A 27,073-nucleotide genomic window follows, 5' to 3' on the forward strand; every position below is an offset into this window, starting at 1 on the left:
GATATTAAAAATGCGATGATATAGCAAGATTGTCTGCTCTGTTTGTTTTCTGTGCTTGCTATGGTTTGGTGCTTTCTGGCAGCTTAGCCAGTGACTGGCACAACTTGGAAGCGCTCCTCACCGCCAGACTAATGGGTGAATACCTGTGAGCTTGAAAAGGGCTTGTTTGCTAAAATCACTGGTAAACACTGTGTTATAGCTGTTCCAACAGGGTGACATGCATAAATATTTTTTATGCTGACATGATCTTGCCTCTGTTTTTGAAGCATACACTTTCAATGGCATGGCAACTATATTAATTAGCATAACACGCTGAAAGTACTCTGCTACACAAATTGGTGTAACACTCATGATGCTTTAATGCACAATAAAATAGGCTGTCACTTACTCTGGAATTACGTCAAAAAGGGTTGCCAAAAGAACCTAGCAAGAAAGGCACAATAATGACACAGGCATGAGTCCCTGAGGAAACAATAAGGAAATTGTTATTTGGGAAATGCCTCCTATTTGGCTCCCACCAGAATGCTTCACTCTTTTTAAATCTAAGCTGAGAATTAGGCCTGTGCAAATAGGGAACTATTCGATTTGGATTTGGCCAGTTCAGATGCCAGAGACTTGATTTGGAGATCCGAATCATTTTTCCGATTAGATTCTTCCAAATTGCTTTGGAAGATTCAGAGCCAGTTTGGGGCTAATTCGGCTATTTGGTCATAGAGTATAATGGGGAATCAATGAAATATCTATAATTTTGTTGCCTTTTAGCTGATTCAGATTAAACTTGCAGGGTGGTAGCCTCTGCTGAGAGCATGATGTGTGCCATGTTTCAAGGTGACAGGTGTAGGGGTTTCTGGGAAACTGCACCTCAAAGTCCTGAAAGCAAAACTCATGACATAGGTGACACTGTATGTGTGTTAAGGCACAGAGGAGTGAAAACTGCATGGGTGGTAGCCCCTCCTGAGGCCACAAAGACTGCCAAGTTTCAAGGAGACAGGTGTAGGGCTTTGGGGGAAACTCCACTTCAAATTCTTGAAAGCAAAACTTATGTCATATTTATGTTAAACCATAGTGGGGTCAAAATTGCAGGGATGGTAGCCCCTGTGGAGGCCACAAAGCCTGCCAAGTTTCAAGGAGATAGGTGCAGGAGTTTGGGGGAAACTGTACCTCAAGCTGCGGACAAGCAAAACTCGTCACATGGGTGACACTGTGTGTGTTAAGGAGCAGCAGGGTGAAAGCTACAGGCCTGATAGCCTCTGCTGAGGCCACGAAGTCTGCCAGCTTTCAAAGAGATAGGTGTAGGGGGGTTGTGGGGCCCTGCACCTCTAGCTGCCAACAGGCAAAACTTGTGACATGGGTGCTTGTGCAATTGACTGTCTTTGTCTTGGAGTAGCAGTAGTTCCTGGCTCTGTATTGATCAATTCCTTTCCTTAGTCTGTGGTTTTGTAGATATTAATCCTTGCTCATACACTCCTTATCTATGTATTCAGCTGGTCCCTGAGTGAATCATGATCGATTGGTAACACAGTAGCTTAGCAGCCAGGCCTGCAGTAGTTCCCACCCCCCACCCATGCCCCAAGACAGACACAGTTGCACCCATGACACGAGTTTTGCCTGTCAACAGCCCGAGGTGCAGGGCCCCAGAAGCCTCTGTACCTATCTCCTATCAACTAAAGCTTCCAGCAATTTGATTCGGATTTGTAGATTCAGCCTCCGAATCATCTCCAAATCCAAACCGTGATCCAAAGCTCTGCACAGCCCTACTGAGAATCCAAGGAGGATGTTAAACCATAACAGAACCTCACATCTAGCAAAAAGAGGGGGCTTGAAGGAGCTGAGAGGGCTACCCAGGAAGTACCAGTGATAGCTGATGGACAAGAGGGTCAAAAAATATATGTTTTCTTGTCATCTTTTAAGGAGATGACAGAGATGGAATCTGTCCCAAAACTGTATATAAGGTAGATCAGGTGTCTGATATTGTTGCAAATATATCAAAGACAAGTTTAATAAACTATAAGCCCGGGTCCAAGGTTGAAATAGCATTTAGAAAGACAAATGTTTTAGTATTCATTGCCTTGCAGTATGAACTTAAGGCTTTTCTTTCTACTACTGGAAACAACATAGCATCAACATTAGGCAACCAGTCTGTTTAGACCAGTTTATTCTAATTTATAATCAGGTGGCAGGGTAGGTCTGATAAAAAATGCTCTTACTTTATAATATCATTATCTGGTCCAAAGTTTGCAAGCAACTTCTATGGAAGATGATATGGATGAGCACTGAAGATAAAGATGATCAGTTATTATGTTGGAATAATCCGAGGCGGGCAGGGCTCCCCTTTCACTGAACTCTGGTTCCCATTTATCTTCACAATTAGCAACAGTATAATAAACAAAGGGGCACACACATGCTAGTGACCTGGAGTTATGCACAGAAGTTGATGTAAATTTTCACTGTAGATTTTACCCCAGGCCGTCACAGAATCAGTCATAGGCTGAAATTTTCCCAGCTCTGACATCCAATACATTTGACTGAGTACACTGCATGAAGAAAAGGTATGCTTACTCATTCAACAAGAAAACAAAGCAGATTCTGAAAAGCTTTGCAACAAATATTGATTTTGGTATGAAATCCACAGATGCATCTGAAGCAGGTCCAAGGAGGTGATCCTCCCCCTCTATGCAGCACTGGGCAGGCCGCAGCTGGAGTACTGCACCCAGCTCTGGGCGCCGCACTTCAGGAGGGATGTGGACAGCATGGAGAGGGTCTAGAGGAGGCCACTCGTATGATCTGGGGTCAGCAGGGCAGGCCCTGTGAGGAGAGGCTACGGGACCTGAACCTGTTCAGCCTCCACAAGAGAAGCCTGAGGGGGGATCTAGTGGCCTGTCACAAACTAGTCAGAGGGCACCAGCAGGCACTGGGGGAGTCCCTGATGCCCCGAGCACTACCAGGAGTGACTAGAAATAACGGTCACAAGCTGGCAGGGGGTAAATTCAGATTAGACATCAGGAGGCGCTCCTTCACTGTCAGGGCGGCTAGGATCTGAGACCAACTTCCAAGCGAAGTGGTGCTGGCTTCTACTCTGGGGGTCTTTAAGAGGAGGTTAGTTGAACACCTTGCTGGGGCCACTGCCTATAGCCATCCTCTGCCAAAGAAGGACTGGCCAGTGGATCTGCTTAGGTTTGAATTCACTGGTCCTCCACAGTTGCCGTCTATGAAGCAAAGGGAATAGCTCCACCTCCCAAGGACTCACTGATTCATCCACTGTATCCTGCTAACCCTGCGTAGCATAACTGTACTGTGCCTGTTGCAGTCATTCAGGGTTTCCCATAGCCACAAAGGACAGAACTTGCTGCAACCCACTCCTTTTCTTTCTGGAAAGTTTCATAAGAAAGGTGGTATAGGGTTCTATGGGTGTTCCAGTACAAATATTAATGAAGGGTCAGCCTGATGCCTGAAACTTCATAGTACAGTACATCCCTCTGCTAACAGAAGAATAAGTTCTGAATAACTATGCTCAAGAATAATTATTTGCTCACAAACAAATGCGTTGGGAAAAGGTCAACCAAACCCATCTATAGTACAGCATGGAAAAGTCCTCTGCCAGCAACAGGATCCCCTTCATGGGAGCCCATAGTACAGACCCTGGCATTTTTCACACTACAGGACTTTCATTAGGAATAAATCTTTAAGTGGAGTGTTTTAACAGAAATGGGTTTTCAATATGACATTTTTAATGGAAAGGGTGCAATTTCAACAGAAAGTTTAGCCAGTCTGTTGAAATACCAGATTCTGCCAAATCAGAGCATTTCAATTCAGATTGGCATGGTCTCATTGTAGTTACAGTCAGGCGCCTTATATTCTCATTTGATAGTAATTTGATACTATGTGCATCTGTGATGATTAATCAATCCCTGTCTTCATGAGGAAGAGGATGCATCATGGGAAATGTGTTCTAGCCAGGGCCCCCTGCCCATGGAAGAGAATGACAGCATAAGGTACTTGGATGACTCCTATGGTGCAGCATGAATGCAACCATGCCAGTTTTGCTAAGAAGTTGGGGGGGAGGGGGGGCAGGGAAAAAAAGTCAGTTGAAAGTGCTTATGAAATCTTAAACAGGTTTCTCACTTTTCAATATGTTTGTGTACATGTGTGTGCTGGGAGAACACCCCCTCTCCCCCTCACCATACACCAATATGTATGTTTTTCATCAGCTTTCTAGAGAACACTGCTACAACCAGAGCAAAACCTATGTGTAATTCACTTGTTATATCACAACATGACACCAAAAGCCACCACAATCAGATTGTGAAAGAGCAGCTGACAAAGGCTTCCCCACAATGATCAAAGCATGAATTTGTGATGGGGGCAGGAAGGAGTAGAAAAATCCTGGAAGGAGTGGGTAGGGAGGGGAAAAAAGGCAGCTAAGTCATCAAAGAACCCCAAAATTGTGTGTGGGGACACATCTCTGCAGCCTACAGAAGCCTACTCTCCTTGTAGAAAAACAGCTCTTAAGAAATGGTTTGTCCCAACCATTCAGACTAATCCAGTCAGTCATTCTACCACCAGGAGATAACTTATGCAGCAAAAGTATTCATTGCAAATATACCAAAGCAATCTTACCTGCCAGGACAACTTGCTCATGTTGTTGCTTGCATACTTGATATATACTTGATAGGTTGTATACTTGATAGGTAAAAATCCACTCACTAAACTTGCTATACTAATGGTTCTCAAAGTTTTAGATTCAACGTACACCTCAGAAAGTGCCAGTTCTTAGCTTTCACTCATTTTTTTGAGTGCAGAAATATAATAGAACAATTATTTTCCAAAGAACTCACAAACCCCACGAGAATTCAGAATATTTTTTATGCTTTGGTACTACCCTGTCCTACTTTCTGCCTGCATAGGGGTGGAGAAAGGTGGGATTGCTATTTGTGAAAGGAGTACGTGTTTACACACCTAACAGTGCTAATGTTGCATAGCACTCTGTAATCCCCTTTAAAGGATTTTGTAACAGCCTGGTTGAGAATCACTGTTCTCAACTATCATCCTAGGCTGCTGGGCTGTGACATTTCCATGTCTTTGCAAAGTGGCCTATTTGTGACTGAGCAATCAGTACTTAAGTATAAATGGACTCAAAATTAACAGACAAGATTTTCAGAGTAGAGTTTATCCCTGCTGACCAAAAACAGAAGCCCGGTTATTTTAACATCACACAGCTGCAGGCTGCACGACTTTCAGGCTTAACAGAGGTTGGGGAAAAAAAAATGTACATCTTCAAGATCCTGTAGCTTAATAGCAAGGGACCTTTCTACTTATAGCCAAGGCAAGAAACTGACCCCTTACTTGCAGGGTAAGGCTTTAGCCAAGACACTGGAGTAAGAAAATGTCCCCTACAGCAAGGCAGCATCACTCTTAAGGATCTTTGCTTATGAAAAGCGATCTTCAAATTCTGGCTAGTTGTAACTTCAAATGTCTCCTGTTATACCTTTACAGCCTTACCTACCCACAACTGTCAGATCTTGCAAGATCGGCTGTTAGGCTGGTTGGTTCTTCCAGGATCTCCCCATGGAGCTGACAAAAGTGGCACTAGTGATAGAACATGTGGCACTAAGATTCAGTCAGTGACCTAGCATGGTGCTAGAAGGCACTAGCACTCTGGACAGGTATTGTTAGGACAAGCTGTTTGACCACAGGTTGTCAAGATCTTTTGTTATTAAACTGTCTTCTTAAACTAAACTGGAAATTGGTCAAGGTGTAGTTATAGTGCCATTCCAACAACTAAGAAAGACTTGGGAGTAGAGGCAGGAACTGTTTACATTCCAACTCAGCCCTGTATTCTTTGCTTCCGCTTAAAGAAGATATAGCACCAGCAAACTTCTCCATCTTCCAGTGGCTGCACTACTGAGATAGGTCAAGTAATTCTCAGTATTAATAATAGCCTGGAACCTCTCCAAAGGAAAGGCACCTCCTCAAGTATCATTTCCATTTACAGTATTGAGATATTTCAAGATTTTTTTTTTTAAGAGGTAAACTGTTTACACACCCATGATCAATGCTGCAAGGTACGTGCATGTGTGAGGGTAGGGGCAGGTGAAGGGTACAGAACCCCAAGCTCAAGCCACGGTCTCTTTTTCAGTGCCTTTTCCTTTGAAAAAATGAAGCAGGGCAATACACAGCAAGGCTTGGGTTTTTTTCCTTCTTCCCAGGCTTGCTGCATCTACCACCATCCACAAAAAAGCTAGAGAGATGTTCATTTCAGGGGGACAGAAGGGAAAAGCCTTCCCGTTAAGCAAAACTGAAGTGAAAAACCCCCCTGAACTCCACAATGTAGAGATCACTTGGCAGCCGGAGTGGTAGGTGAGCACTGGTGGTAGCTATTTAGGGCACTAATGGCCATTCTTCTCCATAGTGGAGGCCAGCCAAGGGGCTCAGAGAAGAATTTTGTTGAGCAGGCGGACCAAAATATATGGGGTTGGAGGCCACAATCTCCATTTGCAATTATTTTCTATTTAATACATCGCACATCCCCTGAATTATCTTCTTTGAAGCAAAGCTATTTTGAGCTGCACAGCAGCCTTAGAAGTGTATGCACAGCAACAGTACCATCCAGTGGGCCAACATGTTACTACTAATGCAGTCCTTAGGTTACAAATGGCCATCTACTTCAAACACAGCTTATCCATGGCAAATGGGGACAGAATACCAACCGTCTGCTTTAACAGTTTATTTCCAAGTCACCTATTGATGACTTCTAACATAAGTGCCCCTACCCTGCCAAATTCAGCTGCAACTTTCAGTGAGATGGCATTCTGCACTTTGTGTTTTTCTTTAAGTCATACAATTATACATTACTTGCAGTGCTGACCCACATAATGGAGTCCAAACATCAGCTTTCCAGGCCCAAACAACTCATTGTGCTACTAGGAATGCTAATATTATTCTCACTCATAAATCACCTGAAACTTGTAAGGCAAACTACACTATTAAGTGTTACAATATTAACAAGTCATCTGAATGTTCAAATAGATGGCAAATATCTTGAAAATGCCGTAAGAGAAAGAACCTGGGGGTTTAACCATGTCTTGCTACTTGTGTGTGAACAGACCAGCTGGCTTCATATTCATAATCCTTTTTCTGTCACCAGTGGTGGATGACTGAATCCTGCCCATGTAAAGCATTAGAAAAAATATTTAAACCCAACCCAAAGCAACAGCTTCCACTAGTGGCGACTTACGGGACACATTGAGAATTTACCTCACTGCATCCAATGGGAGGGTAAGGAGGATGAGTGGTATAGTAATTTTAAAAGTGGTGGGAGGGAGGAGGGCAAATAAAAGCTACTGGTCTTAAGGGGTAAAAATCATCAGAACTTCTAGCTTCAAATATCCTCTAAAATCAGTGCTACCAAGTGTTGAGATGTGTGCAGGCCATTAAAATTCCCCCTCCCAGGGATGGAGGCCATTGGCTGGATATTTCACACCTTCACTTCTTGGTGCCTGAAGTAACTTAGTTCAATATATAAATAAATCTGACCACAAACAAAAGAATCAGCATGATTCTTCCATCCAGACATGCCGATTATTTGGATCATAGCTCTCTTTGGAAATGGAAATAAAGACGAGAGAATGTATTTGGATATGTATTTTATTAGTCTTTTTTCACAATACAGCTTAGTAACGAGCATCAGCAATTTAACAATGTTCTCAATTCTGAAAAAAGCAATCCTATTCCTTTTACTGCACATGAACATCTCAGCTGTTTTCCTCACCTATTACAGGAGGTGGTAAGGCACATTGGAAGCCAGAATTAAGATTCTTACCTACTGGGAAAGAGGGGTATTATTCTACATTTTCCAGATTCCAGGTTTCTGTGGCCACTGATTGGGTGTATTGATACCCAAAAAGTATCTGGATTCTTAGAATTCCCTCAGAAGTGCTTAGGTCTTAATCTGTTTCTGAAGACTAATCTACTTATTTCACATGCAACCAATACAGAATGCCAGTTTCCCATCTTCTTCTATACAGAAGAGTTCTGAGACTCTTTCCAAATTTGTTATGCTTACTTCATCATACTTTATTGCCCTTACTTCCTAGCCACCTGAGGTTCTTACTAAACTGTGCAAAAGGTGGTGAAGTGGTGTTTAGCTGAACTTGCCATGTGCAGGAAACAACAACATTCAGTCTGTAGTGTGACTGGAATGGCTTTCCTTTCCTTTCTAATGCTTCGTGCTTATCTTTTGAACTTACCTTTAGCGCCCACCTGTCCTGGGCAGTTTCTTTAACTAGTGGCCTGGGAAATTGGTCATGGATTAACAACTCCCTCTTCCATTCAACATAGGGAGGAACTGCATGAAGAGAGCATCACTGGAACAAGTCACAATCCAGACAAACCTTGAGGGAAGAAACTAAATCCAGAATGTGGATTTAAAATAAATAAATAAAAATTAGTTACAAATTCACATGTTCCTCCCCATCTAAAAATGCTACTCAGCCACTTCAGTGATGGCCATACTTATAATAAAACCTGGATAGTTTTTACAGCTTCTACATTACAGCATCTAAAAAGCTTTTCATCTGTTTCTCCCCACATATTCCTTCTGCTATCCCAGTACTACAGAATTGTGCATTAGTAACTACATAATACTGGAGAAAACAAAACATTGCTTTCAAGCTTGCTAACGATGTAAAGTGAAAACACAGGACATGCACAGTTATCAAGAGTTCTGAAAATAGTATTTTCTAATCTGGCTGATTGCTAATAAAATAACCATTCAGAGCACTAAAGTAGCCAGCTCTAAGATACTGTATCTTAGTGAGCTACAACAGAGATAAGAGACCCAACTCCTACAGGATGAAGTCACTGTATTACTTGCAATCTGAGCTCCGAACTTCCAAACATTATCAGAGCAAAACCCATCTATGAGAAGTCTTATACAGATTGGGATCTCAGTCTGTATGAAGGTAGGTCACCCTCATCATGGTTCCAAGACACATTGGCCTAGGAACTTATTTAGCTGTTGGGCCTTGGCAGACTTGCTGCTTCTGGGGGGTTTTTTTGCTGTTTTTTTCCCAATAAATGTCCTGTTAGTACTTATTCACCACTTTCCCCATATGTTAAAGCTTTGCAGCAACATTAAAAAAAAAAAAAGAGAGAGAGAGAGAGAGAGAGAGAAGGTCAGAGTCACAGGATGGGTCCAGACACTGGTTTTAAGAAGTCTAACATGAAATCACATTAGACTTCTAGGCTACCGCCTATAATTCTTCCTGCTTTCTTTGAGATGATAAACGGGGGGAAGAGATGGGACATTTTTTTTTTTAAACAACTCTTCACTGACTGATCACATTCAGTAAGTTAAGTTCAGAAAGATTTTTCCAAAGGAATCCCACACTTCAGTCCTTGCTAGAATCATAACTATCAAAACCTTGTATGAGCAATCTAATTTTTAGCCTGGTCCTCAAAGCTCAGCATGAAGCACACAATATCTTGTATAGATTTGTAAAAAAACATAAAAGTCATGCTCCACAGCTCATCAATTCTAGATACAAGCTATGCATATAAGGATTAAATTAATATACCTGCAGCCACAAGCTTACAATCCTTAGCAGAGCCACCTGCAAAAGGAAGAACAAACCCCAACCCATGCCAGATGATTTTGTCTTAATGAAATATATATCTGAATCAAATCAGTTCAGACTAGGTCAACTTGTGTGTCCAACCCATTGGAAGAGGTATCCTTAACCATTAGTTTCAGAGAGCAGTCAGAGTTCTGATTTTAGACGTACTGTACACATCTAGCTGCTTTCTCCTTAAGGCAGAGTTGGGGTTACTTTTTGATACTACTAAATTGATCAGATTAAAATAGCATGCAACTAGAATTACTTTTTCCAGCAGGCTAGTTTCACATGCGTTCTCACATTAGGAGGAATCAGTTCCACATACACTGCATTCCCAGTAGGAGCAGAGAACAAACACCTAGAGTCTTCAAACACCATGTTGTCTGGATTGACCAGCACCATAAGATACTAGCTTTGTCTGCATCATGTCAGTCTTCACCTACCTTGCCTTGCTTTCTATCCTTTACCATCTGGTGTGCTAGTGTGGCAGTCCATGGCTGTATGACAGGGCACTTCAAGCTGTCTTCTGTGCTCCATGTCTGACAGCAATATGCCCAAGGAAAAAATAGCAAGGAACTTCATAGAAAATGGCCTGCTCTGGGACCACTTAAAAATCATCTACTGCTGCTTCAGTGCCAGAGAGACAAGCAGCCATTGGTGGAAGCAGTCATCCTCAGGACCTGGAAAGACATGGCTCAGTCATTCTAGAGGCAAGTCACTGACCTGAGGGTACTGATGACCGTGGAGAAGCAGGTAGTAATCACTATCTGCAAGGTGAGAAGCCCCAACAGTTAGGAAGTGTCAACAACTTTGGTGTGGGCAAATTCACAGCTGGATCATTTGTCCAGAAATCATGCCACTCCATCCAGGAGCACACCATGGTTCCTCTCACTTTATGATCCCCAGGAGATCATAGCCAGATTTGTCCATAGAAGTTTTCCAAACGGAACTGATGCCGTATACGGCACGCACATTGACACTCTCTGCTCAGAACACCATGGTTCTAAGTCAAAGGGTTTTTTAACAAGTTATAAGACATTGTAGTTCACCAGGACAAATCACATGTGACCACTGGGTAGCCTGTCAAGTTCCACACCAGGCTCTTCAAGAACTCGTCTACTACATTGACTGATGCAAGGGACACTTGCCCACACTACTACCAACACAGAGCTAGAAAGGGCAAGTATTCTCCTTCCCCAGCCTATCCCCTCCTCTTGAGGGTCATAAAACTCCACACTGGACACCTGATACCGTGAAGATCTTCAACATCTGTCAGCTGCTCAGTCAAATGACCCCCTTGAAACACAGTCTGGGGTGTGCCTGTACACTGACAAGCAGTACCTGTCCTGGGGAGTCATTCTGGCCTGCATGCTGCATAACATCTGTAAAGCCAAGGGGAAGACCTTCCTGGGCTTTGACAATCCAGTTGGTTACCAGTTGGTACCAGGCCACAAAGACCAAGCCTTCTCAAGAACCTCAATCAGGGTGTTTTCATGAAGGAGGCCATGACAAAATTTCTAGTGGTGCCCGGCCAAGAAGGACACAACTGCATAAAGTAGAACTCATTTAACTGACAGTTTGTTTTAAGATTTTTATTAAACACTATAAACAGTCAACCAATGTATGCTTTGCTCTTGAAACAAAGTGCTTTGCACATGAAGTAGGGTGCAGTGGAGTGGGCTAGGGTTTGTTTGCAAGCTTAAGGAAAAGGGGAAGGTACCTAAGGGGCCAAGCCCTATGTAGCCAGGATTGCCATATCCCAGTGGAGGAGGAAGGGTCCATGGGAATAGAGGGGGTGGGCAGTATCGTACCATGAAATCCCACCCCATGTTGCTTTCCCTGGATGGGGACTGGCTAAGAACTTTTGAGGTTAAAACCGAGCTGTATCTGCCCCCCCCCCCGCAAAAAAAAACAAAAACAAAAACCATCCATCCTCAACTCCTCCTAGACAGACAATGCTCCCCAGCTCCCATCCATACTGAAGAGGGGGCTATGGACTTTACAGTAAAGTCCAGTGGGGGCACGATAGGGCAGGGTGGACAGACTATGCTCGAGGAGGGAAGAGTCATAATCTGTTTGTGATGTGCCCAGGACAGCAGGGGGAAGTGGGGATGGAGAGGGACAACTGGGGTATGGGGGAAGAGGCCAGGAGTCCTGAACCTATAAGAAGAACAGAACACTGCTGAGATGCTCTCCATTTGTCAGATGGGGGTGGCTGTAAGACTGTGGTGTTTCCTCATCAGTATCTCCACAGCCTCTTTGGTGGCCTCAGAAAAATAGTCGCTGCATGACTGACCCATGATGTTCCCCAGTCTGACCAGGTCAGCACTACTGTCTTGGCAGGACTCCAACCAGGCACACCAGTCCTCCGCTTCAATTGCTCTCCTTTCCAAAGATACAGCCACATCTGCAAACATCTCCTTACTCTTCTAACTTCCACAGTCCAGTTCCTCACTGAGCTGTAGTCTCAGGCAGTGACCTCAGGGCCCCAACAGTATCACCAGGAGTAGCTGCAGGTAGTGACCCTGAAAAGGCAACAAACAAGGAATCTTTGTTAAATGTATATGACTTGTTAAGAAAGGAAATCTCAAAGAGATTTTTGCATTTCATTTCAGAAGCCTCTTCACATGATCCAAGCTCCTGAGATTAGAAGAGTCAGGAGGGATGACAGGAGGGTCAGGTGGTCCTTCCCGATTACAATGCCATCCAAGATGTCTTGCTTCAGTAGTTGGTATACCTCCTGCTCAACAGGCCCGAAGAGAAGGAACTACCCAAGATCTTCTAGGGATTGCTCCTGTTCCAGGACTTGGGCCATAACTTCCTTGTGCATCTCCTGCTTTGTGTCACTGAACAGCTCCGAGTCCCTCTCAGAGGGAATGATGAAGCAAGGCTTGATGCGAGTCATCCCAGATGAGGGCACACAACAGCTCCTCACCTGCACACTCAGCCTGACAGGCACCCAAACCCTTTTGTACCTGCAGCATCTTTGCCTTGGCCAGGCACTGATGACAATCATAGTTGTGCCTGCCAGCTGCCACATCTGCTGTGATCCATTCATCAAGAGTCTGGTTTTGGGAGTGCTCTCACAGTTGCTAATTTTTTCCCCCCAGAGAAGAGATGAAGAACTTCAACTAGCCTGTAGCAGGCAGAGCATTTCACACAGACATTGTGGTGATGCTTGATACAGATGCTCAAGCATCAGATGTCCTTCTCAGGAAGCCACATTTCTGGGGCTGAGACCTAGAAAGTGGCAACTGCAGAGTGCCAGGTTTTTAAGTCATATGTAGGACCTGTAAACCTAGGGTAATAGAACTGAGTCACAGATCACCTCATAGGGCTGTTGGGATGGGAAACAAGAACACTGATCAGCCCAGCAGCAACCCACAGTCTCCCTTTGTTTCTCCAGTGGGAAGGACATATGTAACCTGAAGCATTTGACAGTAATAGCTCTTTACATCCATTTCATCCAGAGTGTCTCCTTCCTTAAAGAAGTGCTGAGTACCAACTTGTAGCACTGCAGTATTATGCATCTACTCACTGTTGATACTGCTTTTAAGCCACTTAATGTGCTATATGCATTATATATGCCATGTCCCCACCTGGCAGATAATTTATACATTTGATAGCCCACAGCTCTGAAACATGCTAACATTAAAACTCCCTCAGACTCTACTGACAGGAAATCACTCAAATCCTCGCTAAGGATTTCCCCATGTAGTAAAATCCATAATAGACACAGAGCTCCTGTATCTCCCTCTTTTGCAGTTTCTCTGTACTTAGTGTGCTCGCTACACCAAAACAGTAGCACCTGGACAAAGACCTACTTGGGTAGTAGGCCTGTGCAAAGCGGCTAGTATTCACTTTGGATTCGGCCGATTTGGGGAACAGCGATTCAATGATTCAAATCACTGTCCCAATCTGATTTGGCTGAATCCGATTCGGCGATTTGGTTGCTGCCGAATCTCCAAATCAGCCAGGCCAGGCCAGGCCCACCCTCTGCCCCTCTCCCAGCCCAGCAATGGCTGCTCCAGTTCCTGGCACTTGTTAAAAAAAAAGCCCTTGTGCTCACCAGGTGCTGCCGGGGGGTGTGCATCCCCACTACCCAATGTGGGGGGCTCTGCTACAAGCCCCCAAGGCTGCTGCAGGAGCAGCACGTCCTGGGGCTTTTCTCTGTTTTTTTTCATAAAGGGTTGGAGCTGGCCTGGGTGGGGCACCTGTGGGGGGGCCTGGGGGAGCAAAGGGGTCAGAGGTCTTGTGCCAGAGTCCCCCCATGCAGCGTGGATCACCCCCTGCCCAGCAGCACCAGGTGAGCACTGGGGCTTTTCTTTAAAATGCCAGGAGCTGGGGCAGGCAGGGATCAGGGGGCTGGCAGTGGTCCCTCCACGGTCCCCTCCCGCCTCTAGTACTTACCAGTTGGAGTCAGCTGCAGCTCCCTGCTGCAGCCACCGAGGACTGTCCAAAGATTCGGACAGCTTTGAATTGATTTGGACCTTTTTAATTGGTTCCCCAATTCAATTTGGATTTGGAGATTCAGCCACTGAAATCGGGCCAGATCTCCTCCAAATCGAATCACCACCCGAAGCTTCGCACAGCCCTACTGGGCGGTGCCTGCCCTGAGGCTTACTCTAACTTGCTTTAAAGACTGAAGCATAGAAGCCAGGAAGCCATTATGGTTCCTTGCCAACACTCCCTCTCTGGACTACCCAATAGAGAACTGCCAAAGCAAAATCCATCCCTTTATGTGCAAGGATTACTTTCTGGTTTTCAATGTAGTACCATTAGTGTGGGGATCAGAGACCTGTGCATTCTGCAATCACAAACATCAGAACAAAGCTACAGTCTTCTGCTTGCTCAGCTGGCATTGTCAAGTACTTACCCTGGATGGCCACCAACAAGACATGTTGTACTGCTGTGGCCATACCTTTCTGAGGACAGGTCCATTTCTGATGAGTCTGTTCATCACTTCCCAAGGCTGCCACAAGATTAAATTCACTTGAGATACAAGGGAAAAAGTTGTTAGTCAATGAATGTCTTGTATTTATTGAATCATGGACCTGATGCAGAGACCAATTAAGTCAACGCAAGTGCCTTATAGTAAACTTTTGGATGAAGTCCCATGAATGCAGGTGTCCCTTACGAAAGGACAGTGCATCACCATATTCAATGCCATGTAAGTAATCTTTACATGCAAAAATAGAAAAATGGATTTTCCGTATTACTTTCTAGGGAAACAGCAGAAGTACATATTCTGAACACATGTACACATTCTGATCTCTGAAACATCAGAAGTTATCTATTAGTATATATTAACAGAAGTGTTTCCTCCTTCCCTTTTCCTTTGTGTTACCAGATACTTACTTTGGTTTTTAAGACATCTTAAAAATCTGAAAAATAAAACCAGTATTAATGTATGCAATAACAATTTGTACTTTACTAAAAGAGTTTCTGAAAATAAAAAAAACACAAGTGTTCAACATAAAATAATAGTGTATTTACAGGACACTAGATCTTACCAGACATGGAAAAGATCTTTTGCACTGTTCTGTAAATAAAAGAGCAATTAATAACAAAGTTAAATGCCTACAATGAATAAACCAAAAAATTAAACATACCATATTTACTCAACTCTAAGACAAGGTCCCCCCCCACACTAGGCACAGGAAAAAAAAGCCCCTTGTCTTATAAATACACACAAGAAAGTCTCACTAAATAACACCATGGGCCTTTTGGGTAGGATCAAGTAAGACTAAGGCGCATCTGAACTCCAAGGCTTCTGGACCTGGGACTTTCATGTTGGATGGCTGCCAGGGATTTGGAAAGCATCTGAAACTCCAGACTGATGGGTCTGGGAGGGAGGGAGGTCACTTGTCTGATAGTAGAATCACACAAACTTGATGATTAAGCTTGGCTCAGTGAAATTTCACAATTTGACTCTTTGTGCTTTGCCCAAGTGAATTTGGAGTGGATTTGGTCTTGGCTCATACTAGATATAAATAGTATCTCCAACAATTAGATTGTATACCTGAAAAATTATAACAGTTTATAGATATCATCTAATCAAGGGGTTCTCTTCTATTCAAGTAAATATGTATTACTTGCATACAAAACGTCTTGCCTCTTGTAATGTTATTGATGCCATAGAAATTCATAGAATAGGTATTTTATTTTTCTACTATGGAACAGTGAATGGCATAAAGTCAATAATGCAACCAAGAGAAGCTTTTAAGCTTATATTTAAGCATCCAAATATGAAAAATAATCTTGGCTAAAAAAAATAAAAAAATAAAAAAAAAAAATAAAAAAAATCAACATTGCTGTTATTTTTCCCTATAACTATCTACAGAACAAGTCCGCTTCTAGGGAATTAGGGCACTTTTGTACTCGGCAACCAATGCATTTCAATTAAGTCTGCATATTTACAAATTACTGTAAACATTTCCATTTATCAACAATATGCCAAAACCCTGCATTCATGCAGCAACACAGCCCAAGCTTTAAAAAAAAAAAAAAGTTAAAATGAGTATATAAAAGAACACTGCTGAGAATTATTCTGAGGTTCCAAATAAAACATAGGTAATTTAAAAAAAAGAAGAGAGAAGTGGAAGGTGAATTATAAGGTAGAAAGGAAGCTATTAAAAAGTAATTAATTTCAATTCAATTCTTTAACTTAAAGAAGGTTATGATCTGAGGTAGCAGCAGGCTTGCATGCAGTAGAAACAGCTTTCACTCCATAAGCAAGGGCAGATGAGTTGTGTTGGTATAAGCCAGAGATCAGCAATCTATAAATTCTTGGGCTGGATCCAGCATGCAAAAAGGTCTAATCCAATACAGAGAATCAGTGGTACCAAGTTACACCAGGCCACCAATCTGCTCCATATGGTCAGACTCATGGCACACATTGTTGCCAACTCCTGGTATAAAACTATTCCAATTTAATTATTATATCTGTATGCAATCATACAGGGAAGAATGGAAATGCAACTACTCCAATTTTAAACCTGAATAAACCAAGCTTAACAGTTGAACTTTTATACACACCAGCACAGGAGCAGACAGAAACAAATAATGCATGCTCACAAGCAGTAACCACTCTCTCCCTCCTTCCATCTTTAAAGTGGTTTAGGTTGTCTGTCCATAGAATATAAATTTTTGGTTGCCACAACAACCAAAAACTTAACATTTGTGAGGTGCTGCCCTTCCACAGTACAGAAAAAGACACAGGTAAGCCCTGTACCAATGCATGGACATGCTTTTCTCTGTAAAGCCAAGCTATAAGTCAGATTTATTCATGTACAAAACAACAATGCTGCTTACACTAATATACTACAACACACTCTCATACAAATGTGTAGCCAACTTAAGAGGTCATCAGCCAGATGCTTGTTCAGTACTGAAAGGTTCTTCTACAACTGCTGCCTCAAATTACACAAGGCCTTCCACAAGAAGTAGGTAACCTGACACACTATGAAGTTAAGAAGAGTTGATGCAATTAAGGTCTTAGACCTTATCATCTGTGAAGTAGTCTAGGGCAGAAGAAATATCCTAGAATTACTGCCACTCCTGATCTGATGACCTCTTAGTACAAGCCAACAAGCAGCAAAATATGTACATGTGTTCTGGTTACCCTAAAAAAAAAAAAATAAATAAAAATAAAAGCAACCCAGAAAAAACACCACCACCAAAAAACCAAAAACAAAACAAGTGTATTATCCTGATTCCTCCAAGTATCACTTGAAGACTTAATAAGAAATGAGGTTAAAAAAAAGGGGCATGTCCTTAGTCAGATCCTTCCTCATTTTCCATAAGTGACTGGAAAGCAAGAGTAAGTTGCCAGCTGGTTCCTTGCGAAGCAGTTCACACTAGGTGATAACTGCTGACCCAAAGCAAAGTTCCTGGATATACACATAAAGATCCCAGCTACTAAGTACTTGATGTCTTCAACAAGCACTTTGAAGGTAGGCAAGGGGCAAACTTCAGACAGGTTACTTTTTTGCACCTCAAAATACCTGTAAGCAAGCAGTTTGCTCAAGGCCAAACTAGTCAATATTCAAGCTACTAGAACCTCAAAAGACAGGGTCCCTGCAGTTAGTCAGAAGTGAATAAGCTACTTGGGGAAATAGGCTGCACAGCAACTGTTGATAAGGCAATCAGTTAGCATATCAAAAACTTTATTGCAAACTTCAGTTACAAATTAGGGTCCAGCAGCAGATGGAGGCTACAGTTGAGCAAGAGCTGGATATGCAATACAAGACTTGTAACCCTGCTATGTACTTTGTTAGTGATAAGACACAGGATTCAACCTGAATAAATAATAGTGTGTGGAAGCAAACTGCTCAGACATAGACTAATATCGATTCCTAACTTTCCATCAACAGTTGTTACGCAAAAACCACATTACCCATTACATTTTAAGTGTATTATGGTGTGTGTGCATGCACGCACACCATAAGCATTGTTCCAGCTTAACTAAGGAGACAACTTGCGTTGTTAAATCCTCCACAATGCCTTCCTGCTTACAAGACTAGCGATCAAGGGGTGAAAACGAATGGTATGACTAACACAACGAACACCCGTTAACTTGCATGAGGTTAGCTGCCCCCTCTTCCTGTGTGGGCAGAGATAATTCCAGAGGAATCACAACCTCCTGTGTGCAGACCTGTAGAACTCTTTGGGTGGGTAGCCCAAATCCACCCCAATTTTCTCCAAATCTACAATCTGCCAGGTGCAATGGATATGCAGGGAAGTGCTAAACTCTTCCTACTCATTTCAACTTTCAGTAATACCGTCTCCCTTTCCACCCCCAAAAAAATCCTCAGCTCCCAAACACAGATGGGATGTCATGGATTTTTTTGGATGAGTGCACTTCCATAGACTGAAACTGATCAGCATTGTCAGCCTCTACCAAAGCCCATACAGGAATGCAGGACTGCCTTCAAGTTTGATATAAAAACATCAGCTCCTACATCAGAAAGTTCATCTGCATCAGGCAGGAACATGTTTGGCCTCTTGCTAGTGATGAAATCATGTTGCAAAAATATTATGTTATTTGCTTTGCAATAATAGAACATCTCTCTATTAATCTCCTGCCGTTCCTCCTCTTTAGTCAATGGAGTTTTAGTACCCTTCCAAAAGCGCCTTGGCAACAATGAAGACCAAACGATATAGGCATCCGGAAAGGCCCTTCTAAGGATGCCCAAGTCATTTTTCATTTTAATGAGGAGAGACGTACTAGATTGTTGCAAAAGATCATTTTCCCCAAGGTGTATTACCAAAACAGATGGAGACGTTCTGAGGAAATACACTTCGTGCAGGAGAGGCACGAGCTGATCCCACAGCATTTCCTGTACGTCATGCCAATACACAAATACACTTGTAATCGGGAAAGCCAACTGCAGACCACAGGGATGATTGTTTGCCCTCTTCTTTACCGCCGAAATCACAGAGTGGCCAAAAATCCATATTTCCTTGGGGTCAGCCTGCAGCAAGCTACCATCACCTAAAAATAAAATGCCACATTAATCATTTCATGCCACTACCAGCATCTCCAGCCCTAGATAACTGGAAACTGCAAACAAAATACAGTATCCTTGAAGACTGAGAGATAAGAGGAAAGCCCCACCCCTACAACAGGCAAGCTAAGTTTCAACAGGTGTATCCCTGAAACTGCAGCTTGCTTTGCTTCACAAACTACACAGTCTGCTCAGGACTAGTTAAAAACAGTACCTACTGCTTCATAGGCCTTTCCTGTGCAAAGGACACAGTGTTGCTAACTCACTTTCATAGTAATGGGTGGAGTACTTTGTTCTTCAGTACATGGTGTTCAGATTGTGTGTGTGAAACATGGCAACTTAAATTTTCAAACTTGCTCACGGTAAGAAGTTCTCACAGAACTCCCCTGTACTACTCCTTAGTATTGTGTTAGGACTGCTGTCCTACCTGTGTGCATTCACATTGTATAAATGCACAGTACATGTTTATCCTCACACTGTCTTACTCCCAAATCATGTCCTACCTCCAAACCAGTACAACTAAAATCATAGTTGGCAGGTAAGCACTAGAAGGAAACACCAAGTACATAAGTGTGTAGGCACTCTAAAAAGGGAAAAGGAGTATAATTTGAAAGAAGGCAGACATCTGGAACTAAGAAAAAGCAAAAAGATAATCAAAACAAACTAAGGAAGACAGAAAGATGACATAAAACGAAGGAAAAAAAAAAGAGTGCATTCAATCAAAAAAAAGTCTCTCTTCTTAATCCAAACAAGAGACACTTGCAGTTTTTAATCTACCAATGGTATAAGCACTAAAGAGGAAGACTTCCAAAGTAGTATACAGAGCTTGTGAACACTTTAGAAACAGCCCTGTCTTGGTCAAGAAGCAAGTGTAAACAAGTCACTTCCATCTCTGCTTCCCAGCTCTCACATTTCCAAGCTGAACTCTGATGTTAGCAAGATAAAGGGACAGCCATGATTTTGTTCAGTAAGCTACTGCTTCCCACCCCCCCCGGCAAAGCAGTCAGAATAAGGGCACTCACTTACAATTGGTATTTGATGCCCAAGGCAAGATACAATTTCATATTCACCTCCCACTTCCCAACCTATAGTTCCTTGCCAGGGCTCCACTGAATGGAAGTTAACCAGCCTCCATCATTTACATCTTCATTACTATGAGAATAGGATGGGATTCAACACCAACAAGTGCAAAGTGATGCACCTGGGGAGGAACAACCGGCACCATACCTACAGGCTGGGGAACTCCCTTCTTGCCAGTACAGAGGAGGAAAAGGATCTTGGAGTCGTCATTGACTCCAAGATGAACATGGGCCGGCAGTGCGGGAATGCAGTCAGGAAAGCCAACCGCACCTTGTCATGCATCCACAGATGCATCTCGAGCAGGTCCAAGGAGGTGATACTCCCCCTCTATGTGGCACTGATCAGGCAGCAGCTGGAGTCCTGCGTCCAGTTCTGGGCACCACACTTCAAGAGGGATGTGGACAACATGGAGAAGGTCCAGAGGAGGGCCACTCGTATGATCAGGGGGCAGTAGGGCAGACCCTACGAGGAGAGACTACGGGACCTGAACCTGTTCAGCCTCCACAAGAGAAGGCTGAGGGGGATCTAGTGGCCTGTTACAAACTAGTCAGGGGGGGATCAGCAGGCACTGGGGAAGTCCCTGTTCCCCCGAGCACTACCAGGAGTGACCAGAAATAACGGTCACAAGCTGGCAGAGGGTAGATTTAGGCTAGATATCAGGAGGCGCTACTTCACGGTCAGAGCGGCTAGGATCTGGAACCAACTTCCAAGAAAAGTGGTGCTGGCTCCTACCCTGGGGGTCTTTAAGAGGAGGTTAGATGAACACCTCGCTGGGGTCGTTTGACCCCAGTAATCTTTCCTGCTGTGGCAGGGGGTCGGACTAGATGATCTACTCAGGTCCCTTCCGACCCTAAAAATTATGAAACTTTCTTCCTGTCTACAGAAAGAGCTCTTCCTTGCACCTCACTCCCCAATGTGTTAATAGCATGCCAATCACATGGGCAGAAAAAACAAAAGAAACTGAACATAGGAAAGCTTAAGAGAAGTATTACATGGGCAGCTTGGGAAAGACTCAGAAGTCTGAAATGTATTCCCCACTTCTAGGGAGTGCAGTGCCAAGGTTTCAGAAGTGAAATACAAACTCTCTCAGTCCTTAACTTAAAGGTGTAAATTTTAAAACTGCTTCTCCAAATGGGACTTCTCAGGTGTTTGAGATAACGCACTAACTATTTTGTCGCTGCTTGGTTATACCACTATCAGACACCTACAGTTTCTGTAGGAACTCAAAATAGAGTATTACTCAAAATACCAGGGAAATAGAAATAAAGTTGGTTTTGCCATCCCTAATATGAAAGAGGAATAGAACTCCACTGGAGGGTGGAGGGGGGAAACACAAACAAAACTCCCCAAAAGCCCTGCATGATTCTTTCTGCCTGTGGCCACAAAATATTTTGAAGTTTTCTTTATAGTAGAAGACCAGCGATTCTCAGCCAGGATTCCCTGGAGTGCCCTGGGATCCTTTCAAGGTTGCCATGTAATATTTGCACTGTTAGGTGCACCCACATGATTCACAAGACAAACCCACGCACAGACAAGGATTTCTTAGGACACTCTCTTTATTGGACCAATTATGTTATTGGGAGAGAGGTTAGAGGAGCTTCTGAATGCAAGACATTTTTCCTCGGGTCTCTGAGACCTCGATGTGAGACCTGGGGAAGAACCTCTCGCATGTAAAGCTTGTCCAGCTCTCCCCTAACCACGCAGATGATCCAATAAAATACAGTACCCTAAGAAATCATTGGCTCTCGCATACTTTCTACAAAACCACTCTGGCACCAAAATAAACCCAGAGAAAGTCTGAGTTGCCATGGCCTTTCCAAGTTCTCTGCAACAGAAGCGCACTAGGTTTTTTTGCCCATAGGAAAATACAAGTGAAAGACAAAGAATTGGCATTTCCTGGGGTCCCTTTGCACCTAAACAAGGCTGACAACTACCGATTTAGCTGGGGAAGAAAAAAAAAAAAAAAGGTCAGTTGCCCTGACCCCTGCCATCTCCTTCAGGCCCATTTGATGTGCATTGGGAACGTGGGCCAATGCTGGCCAAGCACAGCTAAAAGCCTCCCTTAATAAGGGGGCCACTAAGTGCACAGAGCAATTACTGGGAACAACCAAAGACAACAGGGTTGGGACCAAAGGTCAACAATTCAGAACAAGCAAACGAGGGCAGATGCCAAGCACAGTGCTGGACAGCACCCGCTGGCCCATGAATGAGTCCAAGGAGCAGGCAGACGCTGCCCAGCGAAACTGCAGACACGAACAGACTGGAGACAGGAACACACCCTGTGCCCTCCACCCTGCTGGAGCCTCCTTCCCGGTCAAGCAATGCCTAGCTGGACTACAGCCAGGTTGGGGACTTGGTGGCCCCCCACCCAGCAGCCACAGCCCCCACTCACCCAGCGCCACGCTGCCGAAGCTGGGATCCGGCTGGAGCACAGGCGGCGACTCCGTGGCACTGGCCTCGGTGCTGGGTTGGGGTGTGGGAGAGGCAGGTGGCCCCGGGTTGGGTGCGGCCACCTCAGGCTCTGCCGCCTTCGGGCTCTCAGGCACTTTCTTCTCACGCTTGGTAGCGCCGTCTGGGGGGTCTCCAGTGACCACGGCAGCCACAGCCTCGGGGTCCAGCCAGTCGCTGCCGCCAGCTGCCACCACGGCCTTGAAGGCCTCCAACAGCGCTGGGTTGCTGTCAGCTGCTGGCTTGGCCACCTTAGCCGCCCCCACCGCCGCCACCGTACCGGGCTCCTTGCGCTTCCTCGCGGCCGCGTCGCCGCCGGTCCCGGCTCCAGCCCCGGCCCTCCCACCAGCGCCGGCCCCGCGCGGACCCGAGGGCCTGAGGCTCGGCCGCGGCGGCGGGAAGCCGCAGCGCAGCAGGGGCACGGGGCCAGGCGGCCAGCGCGGGCCCCGCGGCAGCAGCGGCTGCAGGTCCCCGAAGCCTGCGGGGGTCACGGAGAGGCGCCGTGCGCCACCTCCTCCGGGGCCCGCGTTACCTGGGCCGGGCCGGAAGGCCCAGCGCTGCGGCCACCCGTCCTGAACCCGCTTGGCGGCGCACATGGTGCCCCCGCCGCGCCGGGGCCGGGGGCGACTCCACAGCGCCGGGGGGGAGGGGCGGCGGCGGTTATATCCCAGCAACTGCCGCGGCGTCCTTCGCGAATAGCCACAGCGCATGCGCCGAACGCCTTTCCGGAAGCTTCCCCTCAAGTGTTTCCGGAGGTCACACCAGGCTGGGCTGAGCTCTCCGAGCATGCGCAGTGGCAAACCCGGCTCACGGTTTTTCACACTGCCCCTGACGTCACCCGCCACAAATCTATCCGAGTGCTTTTGAGGAGGTGCCTCAAGGAAGGACGACTCACGGGAGCCTGCTAGGGACAAATCAAACTAAAGTCGCCGTTTAGTGGAGGGGGGAGGGAGGTCTCTCCACAGCTTCCCCCGTTACCGTGACGGCCTTGTCCAGGTGCCTGTGCGGGCTGGGGCACAGCGCTGTACCGTAATACCTTTATACGTAATGCTATCATTCATTACATTATATTATTTTTATTTAATATAATATAATTAACTATGATTATGATTATAATTAAATATATTGTTTCGATATATGTTATATACTTAAATTATATTTAAGTTATAAAAAATTATAAAATTGTTTGCATGATTAATATAATATATAGAAATATAATATTTTATAAATTGTTTATATACACACACTATAAAATATAATTAGTCATTATAATTAATACCATAATGCATAATAAATTGGTACCGTATGACCTCCCTCTCCCCAAGCTTGTTGCCTGGTGACAGGCTAGGGTCTCAGGCGTGGGGTCAGGGCTCAGTTCCCATGGCAACGCTGGAGGGTCTTGGACTAGGATGTAGGGACCTAGTGGGCCTCCTCCAGGTTGGGGTCCTGTTGCAGCAGCCCAGCCTGAGCCACCCCAGGCCCTGGCAGGTTTGTCTGGCAAGGCCAGGGGCTCCCTTGCAGCTCCTGGACTTGCTGCTGCTGTCCTACCATCAGTTTAGCTCAGTGGTTTTCAATCTGTGGTCCATGGATTCATGAAAAATGACTATGATCAATCAGAAGTATGTGGACACCCGAGAGGGCTGCAATGCATCCCCATTCCAAATTTTTAGGGGTCTGCAAATGAAAAAAAAAGGCTGAAAACCACTGCTTTAACTCTTTCCCTGGTCTAGCCTGGCTCTTGCATTTGTATTGCAATCAATTCTAGCAGCTACAGCTATAGAGTAAAGGCCCTGCTGCGTCAAGCGCTGCACAAACAACACCAGGGCACCTGCCTCAGAGACCTTATTGCAGGCAAAGCCATGTGCAATCAACCATTTTCTTTGCTGAAAATCCCCTTCTAAATATCATTCTGGGCAGGAGAAATACTGTTTCTTGAAGGAATTAAAAATACAGATCACAGAAAAAGATGATTTAACTGAGTCTGGGTTCTTTGAAAAGTAGGCCCAAAAGGTTTTAAGTTGGCAGTGCCTTTTGGCATTTCTGCTGCTCTCCCACATAGATACAGCAGTTCTGACTGTAATATCTGGTTTGAAGAGTGGTAGGTTTAAAAAAAAAAAAAATCTGCACTATTGGGTCTTCAAGTTCTAAGCTGGAATGTTTGTGAAACTCCACCTCTTCAGTATTGTCTACACCCTGTAGCAAATATTTGAGCAGGAAAAATTCAGCTCCTATTTGGCCAAATGGCTGCATTTTTTTGTTCAACTCATGAGGAAAAAAAAAAACCCTTGTGACTATTCTAAATAAGAGAGACAGCACAAAAAGTCATACCACTAAATCCAAGTGTACAGTAACGCTACTATTAAAATGCTAGTAACTTTCCTGGAGTAGACAAGCTCCTTTTTGATCAGGCAGAAGTGAAAAGGAATCTTAGAATAAGTCAAAGAATGCTTTTGAGTGCACAGACAGACTTTATATTTCCATTCCTAAGACAAACTACTAGCAAACGTGTACAACAGGTTTATGTTTATTAAAGCTTTGTAAAGGTACACTGAGAAAGTATACCATTTTCCTCTCACGTTTGCTAGCTGAATGCTAACCCCAATGCAATTAAATGTTCAAAACCTTGCAATCCCCATGTTTCTTACACTCTTGGTACTTCTCGGAGAGATTCTAGTTTAGTTTGTTTTTTTCTCCACTGTGCTTAAACCTTCTCGGTGCCAGCAAGATTCTGAAAATCTGGTACTGTTGTGGTGCACAACTAACATTTTTAACCAATCATATTGGCTAGCTCTGAGCCTGGTTACACATGGTAGGACTTCAAATCCCAGGAGACAAGCTCCAGATATGCTTCTACCACTGGTGCCATTAGTGACAGTGCAGAGAGAGAAAGCTTCAGAAGGCCTCCTGGTCAGAAACAGCCCCAGTGTAGAGGAACACATAAAAAACCTTAGGAAATATTCCTGAAATGACATGAGACAAGGGTCTACACCACTTTCATTAAGGCCCTAATAAGACACCCCTGGCCTCCAGCGAGACTTGAATCAGGCACTAGTTAAGGGGAGGTCACATATCTGTACCAGAAATTACTCCACACGTTTCTCCTTATGTACAAATCACTTAATATGGAAACTTATAGGCTACATACACACATCAATTAACCTTTTTGTCCTCCTTATTTGCCCCACAAATGTACTTGAAAACGTGGTAATTTTCGAACATGAAAATTGAGATTAAACCAGGATTTGATGGTAAAGCCAGCCCGAGTGTATTGTAAATACTCCTACAGACATCTTCTATCTATCCACATTAAAACAGTTAGAAAGCAAAATGACTTTAAAAAAAAGTATCTTATTGTGTTACAAAAGATATTGTAAAAGGGATGAGAGATACTTGGTTTCTCCAAGTCAAAAGACTAACAGGGAAAAATGTTTATCTTGCTGGAGATGCTTCCCTGGCACTGTACCAGAAGATACTGGTTCAGTGTCAGCAGTATAAACTGGGAAATTTTTCTTAATGCAGAGGAACTAACAGGATATCATAGGAGGGACTAGAGAACAGGTGCATACAAAATATATTCAGTTAAATCTGAAATGTCCTAATATTTCCTTTTTTTTTTTTTTTGGATGAACCAAACATGTCAGCAGCTGCTCAGGATAGCAGATATCTGTGTCCGTCTCACAAGACAAAAGAATTACGCCAAGAGAAACATCAGCTCAGGATTCTTATCATGAAATAAAACACATTTGAAGTGTCACCTAATTGGTGAATTCACTGAGTTTCCACAAAATACAGTTTCCAACAAGATGCTCTATATCAGACAATATGTAATCCAAGTTGGGCAATTCCCTTAAAAAATGAGTACATTTTTTCATAGCAGATTTAATGATCAATATGGATAAGGTTTAGTTTTTTTAACTGACTGAACTTGTGTCGTATTTCTTCAGGCTGCTCAATTTTGAGTCACTCTGAAAAGCTAAAGAGTGAATGAAGAAGGAGGATAGCCTTAAAGGACATGAGAGACTGCCATTGACCCCTAATCCCAGTATTGACACATTAACTGGCTACTCTTAAAGAACTCTCTCATGTTCTTCTTGATGCTGATGTTCCTTTGCAACAGGTATTTGCAACTGCTGGCATCTGTGTTGGTGGCTCTTCTGTCCTGACAAATCCCACAGGGGCAAGGTTGAATGCACCATTTTGTGAGTGTTGAGCAGGAGAAGATGCACCATTTTCTGAGTGTTCCTAAGATGTATTAACATTGCTGAATTCCTTACATAAAGGTCAGGATGATGAACAGAAGTACACAAATTATGACAAATAGCCCCACTGAACACCCAAGCTACACCACTTCAGACATTGATTCCTTTCTCCTCCATCATCCACTACACCGTCTGACCCCATCCCCTGTCACCCACTAATACC

The 27,073-nt window shown here is 44.1% G+C and overlaps 1 protein-coding gene and 1 long non-coding RNA gene across 2 annotated transcripts; one reads left to right on the forward strand and one right to left on the reverse strand.

Annotated features, from left to right (window-relative positions):
* Window positions 1-11,776: 11,776 nt before the first annotated feature.
* LOC109315114 lies at window positions 11,777-26,869 on the forward strand. Its single transcript, XR_002102424.1, has 3 exons — window positions 11,777-12,338; window positions 12,950-12,953; window positions 26,856-26,869. It is a non-coding gene; the product is annotated as an uncharacterized LOC109315114 (long non-coding RNA).
* LOC109315111 lies at window positions 15,028-23,374 on the reverse strand. The gene is made up of 2 exons (XM_019542665.1): window positions 22,596-23,374; window positions 15,028-19,110 (listed from the first exon to the last, which is right to left on the reverse strand). Exons 1-2 carry the CDS (start codon window positions 23,359-23,361, stop codon window positions 18,506-18,508), a joined length of 1,371 nt encoding a protein of 456 aa, XP_019398210.1. The 5' UTR covers window positions 23,362-23,374; the 3' UTR covers window positions 15,028-18,505.
* Window positions 26,870-27,073: the final 204 nt, after the last annotated feature.

The sequence above is a fragment of the Crocodylus porosus genome, unplaced genomic scaffold (assembly GCF_001723895.1).
Source record: "Crocodylus porosus isolate Cpor-Errol unplaced genomic scaffold, CroPor_comp1, whole genome shotgun sequence".
Classification (NCBI taxonomy): Eukaryota; Metazoa; Chordata; order Crocodylia; family Crocodylidae; genus Crocodylus; species Crocodylus porosus.

What these genes read in the sequence shown, in the direction of transcription:
- LOC109315111 (XM_019542665.1), bottom strand. Translation starts at nt 23,361, where the DNA reads ATGCGCTGTGGCTATTCGCGAAGGACGCCGCGGCAGTTGCTGGGATAT. An exon ending in CTTCGGCAGCGTGGCGCTGG is followed by an intron (nt 19,111 to 22,595) that starts GTGAGTGGGGGC and finishes TTTTATTTTTAG; the next exon opens with GTGATGGTAGCTTGCTGCAG.